General features: G+C 34.2%; 2 protein-coding genes across 2 annotated transcripts; one reads left to right on the forward strand and one right to left on the reverse strand.

The window, feature by feature from the left end:
* Nucleotides 1-695: 695 nt before the first annotated feature.
* LOC136820871 (uncharacterized) lies at nucleotides 696-2129 on the forward strand. Its single transcript, XM_067077110.1, has one exon. The coding sequence runs from the start codon at nucleotides 696-698 to the stop codon at nucleotides 2127-2129; it is 1434 nt and encodes a 477-aa protein (XP_066933211.1).
* A 6575-nt stretch (nucleotides 2130-8704) lies between these two features.
* On the reverse strand, nucleotides 8705-13208 carry LOC136820916 (uncharacterized). Its single transcript, XM_067077150.1, has 4 exons — nucleotides 12929-13208; nucleotides 10921-11077; nucleotides 9739-9781; nucleotides 8705-9288 (listed from the first exon to the last, which is right to left on the reverse strand). Exons 1-4 carry the CDS (start codon nucleotides 13150-13152, stop codon nucleotides 9044-9046), a joined length of 669 nt encoding a protein of 222 aa, XP_066933251.1. The 5' UTR covers nucleotides 13153-13208; the 3' UTR covers nucleotides 8705-9043.
* Between the last annotated feature and the right edge of the window lie 4219 nt (nucleotides 13209-17427).

Below are 17427 nucleotides of genomic sequence, written 5' to 3' on the forward strand. Positions count from 1 at the left end.
ACAAATTCTTATTCTCTGATAATTGCCATGGTTACTTTTGATACTTCTATATTCTTTTAAGGTATCATTCAATAGCATACTGTAGCGAATCTAAAACAATTACAAAGAAAAAGTAAGCCAGTCAGAAAGAAAAGACACTTTTTTATTCTGCTAGTGGCAGTTTCATGCCACTTTTGTGACAATCTTCAGGCAACTAAAAATAAAAAAATATACGCTACATTATCTATTTTGAATAAACCATGCAATAGCTTCTTTTTAAGTGACGTCAATATTTCCGTCAAAAAGTTCAAGATCGAATTTACGACGATGGTGACATTTCGCCATGATTTCAGAACGTTTGCTCAGAAGATAGATGCCAGTAGCAGAATAAAAAAAGTGTCTTTTTTTTCTGGCTGACATCGCTCTACTTATGTATCGAGCACTGTAAAAGACTTATTATTTATCAAAGAAAAAGTAATAACTTTCACGACTTTTGAATTAAGACGAAAAGGATTGTGGGATTGACTTTTTGTCAAATGAGACTTGATACTTGCATAACAAAGCGCTATTAGTCATTTTTTCTCGGTTTTAATAAATTCCATTGTTCAATCCATCATCAAAAGTGAAATGAATAAAATACCATCTGATAGAAATGCAATAGAATTTAGAGCTAAGGCGTTTCATACGTATTCCAATGTGACAACTGTCAAGGTAGGATGTTGAAGTTAATTGTAGCTTTTTGGATTTTAAGTATCGTGCAAGCTGATTTCGTTAACACAGCTAACAAGGAAAATGATCCGCTTTTTATTGCTAACTTCTTCCGAAAAAACAAGAAGCCTGTCTACCCTGAGGTTCCTTATGCTGGCAGTGATGATAGGAAAATCAATCTCATTAATCTAGCCAAAATCAAGGGCTCTTATTATTTACATGAGATTATGAAAGAAAGTGGCTTGGGTGTTTACAAATTGAGACTGTTTGAAGACCGTGTTATTCTCGCAGATCCTATAGCTATCCATGTTATATATAATCCAAAATTGGTTGAAAAATCAAAAGACTTTGGTCTTGCTACTGTAAATGGTCTCAATATGAGAGGATATCTTCCATCAGCTTCTGTTAATGGAATTAAAAAGATCAGGAAGAAGTTAGGGATGCTGAGGATTTTGAAATCGGCTGAGAAAAAATATGGTATTGAAGGTTTGTTTAAGATTCTAAAGAAACATTGGGACTTTGTTCTTCCTCTTATTAAGAACAACCAAACGAACGTTGATGATCTGATCCATGTGATAACAGTACGTACATTGACTGAATATTTCTTTGATAAACCTTTTGATTTGGATCTCAAAGTATACGTGATTTGGTTTTTAAGAGGATTAACACCCAAAAATGATCCAAACCAAAAACTTGATGATCTTGGAAAAAAAGTGACTGAACAAATGTATTCTTACATTGACAGTACACCTTGGGCAAAAAATCGTTTACCCAGACTTTTAAGGTGGGACAAAAGGAAAAACAGAGAAACATTAAAAAGTGAAGCATTATTTTTCGCTTTCATTTTTTCTGCTTTTGGATTAAGAAGTGCTATAGCTTCGACAGTTCCTCTTTACTTAAACCTGGATAAAGCAACAAAGTCAATTATACTAAAGGAAGTCAACACTTTCCATGAAGCTAATGGTAAATCTATGGACGAAAAGTTGGAAGATTTTTTCATCACTGATCGCTTTGTTACTGAGGTGTTCCGCTTTTTACCCCCTGTTACTCAAGTCTTTGGTCGAGCTCGCAAAGATTTCACATTAGATTCCTTGCAAGGAAGATACACTGTGAAAAAAGGAACATACCTGACCGGTTATCCATACGGTGCACAGAGAGATCCGTATACTTTCCGTTTACCTAATTTATTCACCACCACTGGTGACCAGTCCCAAGTCAAAGAGAATTTCTTCGCTTTTGGGGGCCCTTACTACCAGAAAGCACGTGTTCACAACCGAAAATGTTTGGGTCAAGAAATCTCTTTGAATATGGCAAAAATGTTTGTTGCATTGTTCGCAAGGTGTGACATTGAAGCTGTTTCTAGTTTAAAATTCACCGAATCTAATCCACAACGAGTCATTGCTAGTGATGAACCGTTAAAAGTTAATAAATTTAAATGCTAAAAAAAACTGCATCCTAAATTTTAGTGTTCTTATTTACTGGTATAAGACAAAAAAAGAACACCGCATTTTGAGGGATAATTTGTCTTTATAACTTAGTTTTATTTTTTTTGTCATAATTTTTTTTGATTATCATTTTACGACTCTTTACGACCCTACGACTTGTAAAAACTCGATTTTTTTCAACAAGTTAGATCATTTGGTATGTAGCTGATCATTGTACGCAAGAAACTTAAAGTACTACCAAAATGAAGTTTTGAATTTTTGTTTTGTAAATTAGTTTCATCTATATATTACGTTTGTATTTTTGGGGTCATATTGTTTTTGTGTTTTTGGGGTGCATTTTGATTTTAGGGTTTTTTTATTTTGTTGTATTAACGAGAGGTCTTGTTTTATTTTCGGGTAGTCTTTGTAACAAATATAGTGGGTTTTATATCTAAAAATATTTCAATTAATTTTTGTTGATTACAATCTTCACTCAATTTTATATAATCTGACAGTGCTTTGAAAGGTTGGTCATACTTACACGCCTTTTTATAATCAGTTATGCTATAAGGTGAGTGAGTATATACTTTATTTTTTTTTAAGAAACGTCTTTTATAAGAACATCAAAGATTTTTAAAGCCTTTCGGATGTTCTTAACTTTCCGAATTTAAAGCCTAAAAATGTGAGTATTTTTATCCATAATAAAGGTTTAAGAGTCCTCAAAGCCTTATGTTCTTTATTTGTTCTTAATATTTTGGCTATCGAAGGCTTATGTTCTTATATAGTTTGTTGTTATAAAAAAACTCCAAAGTTCTTTATCTTTGACCAGAAATCTTTACAATTTTTTCATATCTCTGCTTTGACGTGGTATTGAATTTCTAAAAGTCATTTTGCGTAAAGTAATTGTTTTCTTGAAATTTATACCCGGGGGTACCTAAGTACATTCTTGTGCTGCCCTTGGCTTGCCTTTTGGAACCTGATGGTAGTCCCAGTAAATTAAGTTTCAGTCCCAGTAAGAGTCGGAAAAATAGGAAAATTTTAATATTTTGTCCCTAAAAACATCGAAATTCGATCAAGTTAGTCCAAACAAGACTTAATTTTTCCTCCTTTTTAGTCCCTCTAAGGGTCCGAAGGTCTAAAACACCTCCTTCTTACAGACCCACTGGGAACCCTTCCCACTGGAATGATCGGCCAACATATCGTCCCCAGTGGAAAATTAAAGTTTAATTTTGTCCCCGCTGAAAATAATCAGATAAGCCAATCCCCACTGCAAAATATTTTGCCATTTTTTCCATCCCTGCTGAATTTCCTGGCTTGAAAATAATTCAAATCCCCAGCCATAAAAAGCATGGGAATATCAATACCCATCGAGTTTTGGTCCGTTATTTTTACCCCCACTGGCTGAAAAAATCCTACTGGGTCTTTGAGAAGGGGCTGTTCTAAAGCCGGGCTGCACATACCCGTCAGCTATTATCTCCTCCCCCGGGATTTTCTGAAAAAGGAGCTTAGAACATTGTGTTAACTTATCAAAACATTTGGCTGAATCCATTTGTTTGTAAAACGAATTCTTAAATATGATAATATTTGAGCAATTTGTTTTTCTTTGGTAATGATACTCTGAAGATGCACTTTTGAAAACCCCAAAACTTTATACTTATGAGTGCCCTAGGGAATCAACCTTTACTTTCCATTAAAGATTATGACCTCTCCCTCCACCCCCCACCCAAATTTAGTCTCCATTAGAGGCAAGGATTGGATCTCGTTATTTTATTGATCTTTTACAGGTTCCTAAAGTCTAAAACTTTACCCTCCCCCTTAAGAATGGCACATAATTGTACTCTCCGCATTTACCATTTACATTGACTTTCCAGAGTCAAAGCCATGATGTTATCATAAAAGTTCTCATAATTAAAAAGCTTTCAATTTGGAAAAATTCACCAAAAAAATAAATTTTAGCAGTTTTATGCAGTTTTCCTTTCCTGTAAAAAAGGGCTAATCTTCCTTTTGAGCATAGTCAGAGGCGATGTTCAGATGTTGAATATGATCTTCCTTTGATAGTTGTCTACCGGAAGGTAGGGGAGGGTGCCACTCTTTCTCTCTCGATTGCTCCACTTACCCTTGATCCTTCTCTTTGATTACTGAGTATTAAGCAGAGAGACAAAAAGCACCGTTTTTCCTGTAAGAAACGGCTAGGGCTTATAACCTTGCTCGCCATGGCAAGCTGAGTGAAAAATAGCAGTCTATTTATGTTCCTGCAATCTTGCATCAGATTGATTGTTAACATCCCTACTAGTTTGACCAGGGTAAAAATACACTACCGACTTACCAAGTAAACAGTTCGGTAAACAGTAGGTCACAAAGAATAAAACTTTACGTTAAGTTAATCAGACGTGCGATGACCAAGACACTCAGTGGCAATGAATCAATAAGTTATAAGCCTCGACTCGATTCCCGAACTTTGCCGAAATTTACAGTGTGTCCCGAAATAAGTGGACAAATTTTTATATAAAGTAAAATCTATTTATGATTTATATGAAAATTTAGTAAATTGGTTCCCGATTATTTCAGGTTATCAATAAAAGGGAAAAAAGTGTTATCCACTTAAAGGGACATTACAGTAGTAAAATGTATACTGCTCGAACCACGTGTAATTAAATTGAACAATTAAAATCACGTGTCCAAAACAAACTTGTAAAACAATTGAACAATCAAAATCAGCCATATTTGGTTTGATTTTTTATTTTGACATGTGACATTTGTTTTGATTTTGTATCCGCTGCATACAGTTTGTTTACAAATTTCGCAAGTACTGTTATGTCCCTTTAAACCACACTGGATTGATTGATAAAATTCAAAATAGCGTTTATAGCTTATACCGAACTGTTAAATGCTAAGAGGAGAGATGACAATACCGAGCTTGAGACACTACGCCCAATTGAGGATGATAACTTAGGTAGACAAACAGACAACCCAGAAGATAGCCTGGATGTGGTTAAGCTGCATCAGATGATGATGCCCAGGCTCGAGTAGCCAAAGTATGCTTTTTATCTTTGTTCGTTTTACATACTTTAAATGACTTTATGGAGAAGAGCACTATCAAGATGTTCGAATAATTAATAACCTTAATTAACAAACTGATTGTGCGTTTTAGTAAACAAATGTATAAACTGGAGAATCTGCTCCTAAAGACCTAAACTAACAGCCCTCCCCAGCTGGCACACAACGTTGTTTCAACGTTCATCAAACGTTATATGGACGTTATGAACATTAGATAAACGTTAAAACAACGTTGTGTGCCAGCTGGGTCAACATAACATCCAAATCTCAAATTGGAGGTATCGCAAGCTTTAGGGAAATCATTTCAAGAAATAATAATCGAAGTTGTGTTTTGCTTAAAGGGACATAACAGTACTTGCGAAATTTGTAAACAAACTGTATGCAACAGATACAAAATCAAAACAAATGTCACATGTCAAAATAAAAAATCAAACCAAATATGGCTAATTTTGATTGTTCAATTGTTTTACAAGTTTGTTTTGGACACGTGATTTTAATTGTTCTCTTTAATGACACGTGGTTTGCGCAATGTTTACATTTTACTACTGTAATGTCCCTTTAACATACTATTTTACTTTATAAAGAAAAAACTTATAAACTATCAAATTTCTAAATCCTTTTCTTTAATAACTAGAGTACCAGGTTTAAGCACAAAACAAAAATCGTGAATAGTGTAAATAAGTTGTTTGAGTTGTTAGGAATAATAAGGAAAACAATGATAATAAATCATCTGTTCAAGATCCAACCAGAGATTTGGGAAAAGAGGATAAGAAATGCGCTATTCATCTATTTGAAGCTAGGCTGTAGAATCTTTTGTTTCTATAGAAATGTCTGCGGTCGATCGATTGTTTTCATTCTGGACCAATCAGAGCGCTTGATTCGTTATGCGCACAAGACTAGATGTACAAACAAAAAATGGCAGCCGTGATTGATATCGAAAGTGAATTTTTTTTTCTTTCTGAAATCGAGAATTTTGTTATTTTTTATAAGCACTTTTTTACTTTCGACAAGGGATGCAGTGGGTTGCGAGCCTAAATAGTTTCTCAGCTTTATTTGTAAAAATATTTTCCTTGCTGGATAATTTAGATACCAAAATAATTGAAATGTGTTGCGTTAGAATACAAACGAAGCTGGTAAAGCTAGTTTATCATTATTCTTGGGCTAAAGTTTCTAAGAAACAATACCTCTTCACTAGGGACAGCGAGGTTGAAAATAAAACCTTGGAGGACAAAAAAGCAACAACAAATGTCAAGGAAAGAAAAGAAAAAAAGAAACGATGATAATTCATGATATCAATGCCAGGAGGTCATAAATATCATGAAGGCTTTCTTGTAAGAACTTTATGAGTTCTAGACAACAAAAAATGAGAGGTTAAAAAAACTATGCATTTCCATCCAACCCAACAAATAATAGTGAAATAAAAATTAAATATTCTTCCACAGTCAACAGTGTATATGTATATTTGAATTACAGATTGTCATTGTTAGTTTGTATTTTTTTCAGTGCATATGACTTCACTATTTCTCTGAATATAAATCACAGGTGACTCTTCTTTGCAACTGCTGCAAAAGATTAAGAACAAAAAGCCTTTTCATTATTATTCAACTTCATTTATAGGCCTTTAAAACACCTCAAATCAATGTCTATTGCAGAGCATGAAGTAAAGTCAATGACTTTACTTTTACTTGAAGTAAAAAATTGGATATACAATAAAAATGACCAAAGCCTTTCCAACTGTGTTCTTGAGTAGTACATTTCCTACAGATTTTATGACTTGAAAGCTGATTAGAAATTGTATTATTGCTCCATGAACACTAAATGTAAAAAGTGTGTGACTCAATGCAAAAGAAATTTAAATCTAAATTTGAAAAATATAGTTTAAAAATAATATCAGACTGAAAAATATGTGATTGTCAAAATAGTCCAGTGTACAATTGAAATTGAAATTATAGAAGCATTTCTGGCTCTTCATGGTTTGTTTACATTTGGTAATTTTGGCCTACATGTCATGTTCCCTGATTTGATGACTTGTTTTGACCTGCTTCCCAAATTAAGGGGTAGCTCCAGGGCAAAAGCCCCCAAATCAAAATCAAGTAGACTTATCATCACAGCATGTATCCATTTCATCTATACCATGCAATATGTATTTATGCCTCAAAATTTAGTTTCCAAGGACAACCTGGATAAAAAACAAACATCGAAATAAAGATTCCAAAAAGAAGCTGCATCGTCAGAGAACATTTACATAATTAACGTGTACTGTATATCGAAATCTCCAATTTTCCATTGAATATTTTAATAATAAATATATTGACATCCATTTTTCAAAGGGCATACAGGTCCAACCACTCAAATCCACTTTTTCCATAAATATAACATCAACACCATAGAATTATTATTCCATTCTGTTTCTGTTGAGTCAAATAATACACGTAAAGTTTTCATCAGTTCCCACTCATCTTTTAGCAGACCTTTCCTGCTGGCACTGCAGAACAGACGTGACAGTCAACATGCCAAAAATGTCTGAATCTTGAGTCAATCGTTGTTGCATCGGCAACCTGTACTTGGATGGCCAATACTTCTATGGGACGGTGTTGTTAACAGCATTTCACAAAGAATATGATAACTAGCCTGAAAATATATAAAATGGAAATCTGTATATGAAATTACCCTAATCCGTTTAAATACAAAATGCAAATTCCACGGATTAAACAATATTTTGAATGTAAAAGTACCAAAGCCTTGCACCTTCTAAATCATAATCCACTGACTGGTCAAAATCATGGCCCTTCAGGTAGTCACAATTTATAAATATCACATGTCAAAGTTATTATTTTTTAATGTTTTTGTTGTTGAAACTTGAAATTTCCAACCCAAAAATCAATGGTTTCCCTAGATAAAGCTAAAAGTACCACAGAGGAAACCAAGTATACTTACTGAATCTCAATTCCATTACCATGGGGCAAGTTTTGCTTAAAATTACATTTTTTTTATCTAAAAGTTGAAGAAAAACAACAAAATTATCAATTGATTTTGCCCATCTTAAATCAAAATGCCGAGACGTTTTAGAGAGTGCCGGGGTAAACTAATACTTACATGATCACTATCAACCTTCCTACTACCCATAAAAATTATGTCTGCAACACAAAAAATTCATTCAGAGCAATACAAGCCAGAAAGAAATTGGTCCCAATTTTTCAAAATTTCAAGCATCCCTCATGTCCGCCATCTTTACTCCCAGAATATAGAATGATTTTCCTCGATTTTCTCAGAGGAAACCCCCAGAAGATCAAAGATTCACTCCCCAGTCTCTTTTTCACAAAGAACTCACTGGAAAGCTTTATTCAAGGACTTTTTTCTTGAACATTGGTTAACCTGTACGTAACGCCATTTTGTTTCGGCCTTCCTTCTTGCTCAACTATTCTACAGCCTTGCTTCTTCAAAGGGTGCCGAATTCAAAGGGAAAGAATAGGAAAACAGCGAGCGGCAGCGGTGTTTCTTATCCTCTTTTCCCAAATCTCTGATCCAACCCTGTTTTAAATATGCCAACATTTCGACTGGACTTTGAGCAAGTTAACTTAAGGCAACAGTACATGCTTAGAACTTTGGCGATGAGGGATACAAGGCATACACCTAGGAACTTTCTTTCAAAACTATTTTTAGTACCTGTTTGAAATATTTTCTGTATCAGGAACCCAAATATGAGATCGATGCATTTCATTGGTACGAGCTTTGAGAAAATAAGTTTCAAATAGTCAGATTCAGCATGAAAAACAAACACATCATTCATAAGCATATAATATTCCAGCTGTTGATATATAAAGTTCTTTTCCATTAGTAACTTCTTTTACTAGTTCCAAATATGGTCTTCTGTTTCAATTGCAATTTGCATTGGAGCTAAAAAGGCATGTTTTGGCATTTTGTTCTGCTGTAAGCCTTGAATTAGGAATGCACAGACATATCAATCCTTTATGCGAAACTCCAGCAGCTTTGTTGCTATTGATTTCATTATCTTGGTAGCATCTCTCAAAACAGTCCTTTGCACTTTGAACATCATTGAATTTTTTAGTAAATTGTGATGATCCTCGATCTTGTATCCAACTTGAGCATTCACATTGGCCTAAGAGAGTGATTTAGCATGTTTTACCCAGGGTAACTTTGATTCATGCCCACAATAACTAAGGTAAAGGATTTCTGGGGTCCCGATCGCACATACCCCTCATCCGCCAAGCCTAGTATACTCTCCCCCCATGGAGGCTCACCGAACCAGTAATTTGAATTTGGGATTTCGGAGGGCCTTAAGGAAGGAAATGAGGAGTATATTGAAAGTTTTTCTTTATATTACCTTCAAAGTCAATGAAATGCCTTACATATGCTATGAATTTTTAGCTCCGCTTTATGAGCCGTTTATCCAGTGCCTATAATAATTTATTGTTTCAACCATGATCTGCTCAGCTTAAAATATCATATAAAATACTCTCTTTTCAATTCAAATTTCCCTTTAATGAATATCGAATTAATAAAAGTTAGCTCTATGCGACCTTCTCACTAATCTGCAAATGAGACCTACCTGAGTCCTTCTTTTGTTCTGTTTTATTTGAATTATCGTCGGACTAAAAAATATTAAAAACTTTTAGTCTTAGTGGGGAAAAAATAATTCTGAATGTTGTATTTAGACAATACTAAACATTTCTAAGCAATATTCCAAGTTATCTAAAACTAAATGGCAGAAATTGTCATAATCGACCGCCGGAGGCGGTTCCTTTCATAGTGGTACGCTAATCTCGTTTTGCCTTGGCTCATTACTTTGTCTACCATTTAACCTTCGGTTTTTTTAACTAGATTACCCAGGTGTTTCTCTTTTTTTCCCTGAATGTCTTTTATTCGTAATTGAATAATCAAGACATGAAAAATGACTATATTGTAATCTGTTTTCAATGAAAAATCTAAAATGTACCGGAGATGACATGTAGGCGTTAATAATGTGCGCGTGCTCTTTCGCGAGCGCGATGCGTGATGGAAGGCGGTCGTTTCAGTGTGGTTTAGATCCACACTGTGACCTAGTAATTTTATTCCTTAAACCCCCCAAATTGCCCTATGATGATTCTATCTAGCTAGAATAAAAGATTTTGTTTCAAAGGCTGTCGCTTTGAGCGCAACAAGAGTTGAAACTTTTCAACTTTTTTCGCTAGGCTGTGCGGTTTCCCTATTGTTCTTTTTTAAATAGCCAATCAGAAGAGAATTTCACCCCGGCTACGTGTAACCACCGCCTTAGTGGAATGAGAAAAGCGTTCAGCGACCAAAGCGCCCGAGCTGTGCGCCTTGTTCGCCGACCATAAAATGCTGAGTGGGGACCTTTACTGAGACAGGGATGCTATTAAGAATTTTCGAAATGTAAGTAATAAACAGCCCTGTCTCACAGCCCCGGTAGAGCTATTTTCCTCAGTGGGGATAAAAGTTCCTATTTATTGATATCCCAATGGGGATAGAAGGTCTATTGTTCAAAGGTTAAAAAATTTGGTGGGGATGGCTTTGGAGTGCAATTTTTAAACATTTAATTTTGAATGGGATGAAATATAATTTAATATTTCCCAGTGGGACTAAAATTCTTTTTATAAAAACTTTTTTTTACCAAGGAAGAAATTTTTGCCAGATTTTCCAGTGGGTCTGTGACAGCACAGGGTGTTAGTAAGAAGCAAGCTTCACGAATTTTCATAGGAAAATTGTTATATAATATTATTATATAAAATACCTGAGATTCAACCCTTTTATAGTATACCACTTCCATCAAATTGAGTCTTTCTAGTTTATTTCCTTCAGGTGATCGAAAGAATTGATCATTGGTTGAACTGCTTCTACTGGCAATGCAAGAACACATCGAACCTACCATGAGGACATCAACTTTGTATCTATAACAGATTGAAATAACAATTTTAACCTTCTGCCAAAGTGGTAATCCTTAAGGTAGCTTTAATCACGGCTTTAATTGTAGTAAAAGTGCGAGGGTTAAATTAACTATACCTTGATTTTATGATTTTATTCATTTTAAAAATGGGTTATCTTGTATACCCAGAGCTATTTTCAAAACCACTTTTTGATTGTATTGAGTTTATGTTGATACAATTTCTTAAGCGGTATCAAAATTTTAAAAAACTGTACTAAAAGGGATGGGCTCCAGCTTGACAAACGCTTGATGCTTTGGTTAATTTACTTTTCACTTTTGCTACAGGCAAAGCTGAGGATAATAACTTAAAATCGATGCATCGTAGACACTGACATTTATATATCCCTGGACCAAGTTACTCAATGCCGCTCAAGCAAAATCTTTGATCGGAGTTTTTTGGGAATTGGTACTCGCAAAGAGAGCGCTATATCTAGTTTCACTTGTACACTAATAATGTAGCGCCATTTGTCGTTAGGCAAAGTGTCAAACACTACAATGGCTTCTTTGCGGGTACCAACTTTCAAGAAAACTCCGATCAAAGATGGCGGATATAGCTTGGAGCAGGGATATAAAGGTCAGCGATCGTAGCTTGCAAAAAGTATCTAAGATTACCACAAGTGTCAATTTATATTATTTATATCCAATACAACTTTTCGACCGTAGTGGCGCAGTCAGGCGCGTGCTACTTAATTATTTAATTATCCCCCTAAACTCGATCCAATCCTTTTTTAATGCCTTTTTCTGTTGTCTATAGGTGTAAAAAAAAGACTGAGACGGTTTTGGAGTGGTAAAACGGACAAACTAGCCGTATTGTATAAGGGTTGCGAAGCGATCCAGACTCCACCTCAATTCGCAAGTTGCTAGCAAAATAAGAGACACTCTAAAAATCTCTCTAATAAAGCCGCTATAGAGACAGGTTCGTAATAGCCTTAATGCCCCAAATTAACCACATAATCCACGGCGGCACAACATCCACCGCCGCCCGGGCATCGCTCTTTTTTTTCCTTCTAGTTATTCTAGTGTAAATGGTGCCTTAATAAAATTGAACGATATTCGTCGAACGATCGAATATTTTTATTCGAGTCACGAATCGTCTGTCGAAATCAACAAAACATAAAAATAAAACAAAAACAAAAATTTACAAAAAAATATGGCTTGTTGGTTCTTGGGCAGTTGTGATTTATTTCTTAACAAATTCGACAAATTTTATTACCTTCGTACTTCTTTATCATAGAATATCCACTTGGTTTTGCAAGGTAAGTTCCGTTCACTAAAAGAGCACTCCTCCAGCCCCGTGCGACTTACAAAAACCTCTCATTGATTGAGCTTATTTGATACTTGATACGATACTTGCTGTTAAAAGTCAAGGAATGATGAAGATCCTTTCTGTCACCGTTCAAACTAATTTTTTTTCCATTTAACAGCAAAATAAACATTTAAAACCGAAGAACCACGTCCGTGTTTCGGCTTCCGGTAATTTTGTTGCTATTCACTGCTAGGGTACACCATTTTAAAACGGCTTTTTTTAGCAGTCCTAGCTATCAAACCGAGAAAGTTTTCATGGCTTCCAGCCAAACCATTCATAGTCATTTTGATAAAATCATCGGTTTGAAGATGTGATTTATATAGCAAATTTTATAGCAAATTTTCGCTTGGGATATAAGTTAAAGGTACGTGCACACAATATAGCAAAACTGCTTCGCTCATAAATTCGCTTCGCAAAAATACTGTCCGCGCGGCAATTGGCGGCTACGGTCGAAAAGTTGTACGTATAAGGTCAGTGAACCAGGGGTGTCAAAATTGATACACGTCATACCTACTGCATTCACCGAGACAATGTATCACACTGCTTGTATAAAATTGGTGCACATATTTTCGAGATGACTGTCCTACATACGTACTAAATGTGTTCTGTACAGGGAAAACACCCTGTTGAATTGGTTTACGCTCGTAATATGTTCCATCAATACTCATCACACATGCGCGTGTTAGTCCTATACAGTATGTTACAATGAAACACAGATTGCATAGATAACTCATGATAAAATTTCAGTTCAAAATTGTTCTGCTCAAAAATTCTGGATCTTGAGCGCCTTGTTTTCTAACGGATTTGAAATCAGAATTTTTTCAAAATTATTGTGGATTTTTATATACGTCTGCGTTTCTTTTTGTTAACCTGACCTTAGTTAAGTTATGGATTTTTAAGAATGGTAATGATTTGAGTAAACCTTCTGGTCTAAGATTAGTATCGAATATCCAATTTCACATCATTGTTTGGAAATAAAGAAAACAGTATTGATGGAATGTTTGGGAAAGTTATGATATTTGAGAATCATTCAAAGGTTTACTTTGTTATTCGTTATTTGCTTCACTCCTACAGTGACTCTAAGATTTTTAAGTGACTCTAAGATGAGGCAATCCCACATGAATTGGTACCCTCTGGAATCAACTACTTGACGGAATATAATTATTAGACTGTTTCCCCTGAATATTTTCTGCATTTTCAAGTTTTGAAAATAATAAATTTTTTCGGTTTTAATTTGTCGGGTTTCTTTGATGTGTGAAATCTTGAAGAATCACTTTTGAAATATTGTTTGAAATATGATCTTGAATATAAACTAGCAAATATAAACATTCCTTTATTAATTAGGACCACATTTCAATGACTTGAAATAAAATTTTCAAAATTTTAGAAACAATAAAAAAAGTACAAAATTTCAGCTCTTCGAATTACATTTCATTTTTATGACAATTTTATATCCTGGGAATTTAAATTGTTTAGAAGGGGGAAATTTGTAAAATCACTCGATTTTTTTAGTCAAAGCACTTGTTACACATTTTTGGAAAGCTAAGGGATAGGGGAATCAAAATAGCTTGGGTGCCAATTTTTTTTCGGACACTTTGGTGCGATTTTCGGACAAATACGACGGTCTCAGGCAAAAATCATAGGGGGAAAAATTAATGAAACTTTTAGCTTGAAAAAACGGAGACCTGTTGTATATTTTTGGAAAGCTCTCAAAAAATTAAGATTAGTGATATATATTGGGAGAACATATCAGCTATTTAAGTACCCTGAGTATCAGAAGTTAAATTTTCAAAGAATATGTTAACCTCTGAAGACCAATAATAGAAATTTCATCGCGCATGTGTCAATCTAATCACTGTAGAAAGAATCAAAGATGAAGAGCAAATTTTACCTTATTAATGTCTAGCAGACTGTATCAGTATGCAGTTTACTATTTACGAATTCCCCAGAAACCTCTAAGTGTAATTGAAATGAGTTCCTTTCGAAAAAAATCTTTTACATGATCCCAAATGTATAACAGTAATTACTAAACTTTTAACTATGGAAATGTCACTTTAATTGAATCGAAATAATAGACAGACTTTATGTTACGATTCTCTATCACTGACTCTTTTTAAAAAGCATTGATGACTTTTTTAGTTGTGTTTTCAACGACGGGAATAAAAATATTAACTTTGAACCTCATCCAAGATATTGGATGGTCGTCATGGTTACTTTTGTCTTCGTTGATTGCGCGCTGAATAGAATCTCGATTTGTCGGCACAGCGTCGATATATGATTTCGACCTGTGCTTTTCACGGTACTATTTAAGTGCTAGTAGACGGAGGATTGGAATATTTTTAAAAGTAAATACTTTTGGTGGTCCTTATGAGATCCGGGGAAGAAAAATTAACAAGCAGGGGGGCGTTTGTTGGAAACTTAACCTTTTGTGCGTGCTGTTTTTTTTGAAAAAGTTGAAATTTTCCTAATTTTAAAGTGCCATAAAAGCTTGTAGCTTTTGATTTAGAAGATGGTTTTTCGATAACTTTGTATTAGCTTTCTTGGGAAGATGTTCATAGATTAAAAAAATTCTTAAACCATATTAAGTATGGCTAAATATTTCAAGGCTCAAAAATAAAAATATTTAAGAATTTTTGAGACTCATTTCAGCCACTTAAAACACTTTTTTAAATTCATTGATGGGCGTGATGCACCACGACGCCTTTTGAAAGCGCTATCAGAATCCATAAAAAAGCGAACTTTAGGACTGAATTTGAGTTTGGTTTTATAGGGATATAGGTATGTGTAAAATTTTGAGCAATAACCTTTCATCGTAGAGATGATTTTTGGTTACGGGATTAGCCTTTTCAAAAATTATTTAGAGTGCAACTCCTGCCTCGTTTTGAAATCATTATCAAAGTTATCAAATCCCTTGAGTCTTCATGTGTTACTTTTATAAATGGAGTAAACTCTATATGAACTCTTGGAATCAATTACCATAGCAATAGTTTGAAAACGAGGCAAGCGTTGCTAGTGACGAAATTTATGAAAAAAGCTCTATAGCTCATTTCCTTACATAGAAAAAAGATACTTTGGTGTTTAACTACAAAACAAACTACCTTATATTGTTACCAAAATTTTGCTCGAAAAAATTATTTATACAATTTCTAAATAAATATATACACCCCCTTTTCACAGGCCCCGTAAGATTTTTGCAGCAAGTGGAGGTGAAAATAATGGACTGAAACTCGATATGGATTATTATTTCCATGTTTATTTTATGGATGGGGATTAGAAATACCATTGTATAAGGGTCAGAAAATTCAGCGGAGATGAGAAATATAGCATAAAATTTTACAGCGAGGATTTGTTTATTAGATTATTTCCATATTGGAGTTTAATTTTTTGGGGAGAACATTAGTTAATTTTCCCCTGAGTCTGTTAAAAGGAGGTGGTGTATATACATAATCATATAATTTATATGAATAATATTTTTTCCATATTGATTCTATCAAAACTTTTAAATACACTATTTCAAACAGAAAAGGTTCAATCCTAAAAAAAATCCAAAAAATCCTACCTATTTATCTTTAAGCGGTTCAGGGCTACAATTCGCAGACCCAATCTTTCGCTATACACCCCCTTCTCAAAGAGCCGGTAGTAATTTTTCAGTCCGTGGGGGTAAAACTCGGTTGAAACTCGATGGGGATTGGTATTCCCATTTTTTATGGATGGGGATTTTAATTTTTTTGTTTTCAAGTCAGAAAATTCAGTGGGAATAGAAAAAATATAGCAAATATTTTGTTTATTGAGTTCTTTTATGGAAAATTTTCCCCAGGGATGATATTTTAGCCAATTTTTATAGTGGGAAGTGGGACCCCTACCTTATCCTATTGGGTCTGAGAGAAGGGGGTGTGATATCATTAGCAGCAAAAGTTGTTTTTGATATTTTTAAGATACAACGTCTTTACCAAACACAAGGTCATTTTGTTATTGCCAAAAACAAAAATATCTAAATTCAACATTATTAATTTTAAAATTCATATTATACAATAAAGGCTAAAAAATAAAAAAATATATTTTAAATGTAAAACACTGAAACTTGATATTTTTTTATTTCCAAGAGGATGTAGGCTCTGTCTCCTTTGAGTTTCTATAAAAAATTTATTCAACCGATGGAAAATGGAAATCGGTCTTGTCCTGGATTTTTGTTAATTTTCTGTGTATGTACCGAGAAACTGTCCGATCATAGGGTACCATTTCTGTACATCAGGATGGAAAAATTTCACTTCTCCATGGTTGTTGTTATCTGGTAGTGACAAAACAAACAATTCAATGTAATATTCATCACCTTCTATTAATTCTGCAGACTCTGGTGTTTCTTGGAGTAAAGGATATCTAAAAAAAAAAATAGTTAGAAATGATTTTTGAAAAAAATATTCGAAAGTGAAATTTCGAGTTTAACTCGAATGGGAAAGTCTGCTTATTTCTTTGAATTATAGAGAGTTTCGAATCAAACAAAATATCAACAGTGAAGTTGGTTATTTTAGTTCTACTTCAAAGGGCTATAACTTTTTATCCAGGAATGACAAAAACAATCTGAGCACAGATTTGAAATCTGCAAGGCTTGAATTTTCTAAATGGCCTGATGTCATGATTTCTTCATTTTTCTTCTTTAGTTTTACAAAATCTTTAATCTTTTAGATTATTCTCCTTGGAAATATCTTTCTAACATAGCATGCATGGGTGTTAAAAAAAGGTCAAAAAACTATATAAAGTGTCCACATACTTTTGATAAAACTTACTCAAGATCAAAGAAATCACTTGGATACGGAAGTTTTAGAATCTCTATCTTCTGACTTTTACGGTGATCCGAACTTAAGTAAAATTCACATTTGCGATCGCAAAAAACTCGAAACTTGTATCTTCCGGTTGTTGGTGGTTTGAACAAGCCTTGGTAACTAACAGCGGCGCCATCTTTAATTTTCAAGCCAAGACTCATAAAATCATCTTGTCGACCAGTTTGAATG

Source organism: Clytia hemisphaerica, unplaced genomic scaffold (genome assembly GCF_902728285.1).
Source record: "Clytia hemisphaerica strain Z4C2 unplaced genomic scaffold, Clytia hemisphaerica genome assembly, whole genome shotgun sequence".
NCBI lineage: Eukaryota > Metazoa > Cnidaria > Hydrozoa > Leptothecata > Clytiidae > Clytia > Clytia hemisphaerica.

Bases quoted from the DNA above. Each gene is read 5' to 3' on its own strand.
- LOC136820871 (XM_067077110.1), top strand. From the start codon at position 696: ATGTTGAAGTTAATTGTAGCTTTTTGGATTTTAAGTATCGTGCAAGCT.
- LOC136820916 (XM_067077150.1), bottom strand. From the start codon at position 13,152: ATGAGTTATCTATGCAATCTGTGTTTCATTGTAACATACTGTATAGGA. The intron at 9,782-10,920 runs GTATTTTATATA...AATATTTTTTAG, and splicing joins ATAAAAGGGTTGAATCTCAG to TCCGACGATAATTCAAATAA. The intron at 9,289-9,738 runs GTAGGTCTCATT...TCACTCTCTTAG, and splicing joins AGAACAAAAGAAGGACTCAG to GCCAATGTGAATGCTCAAGT.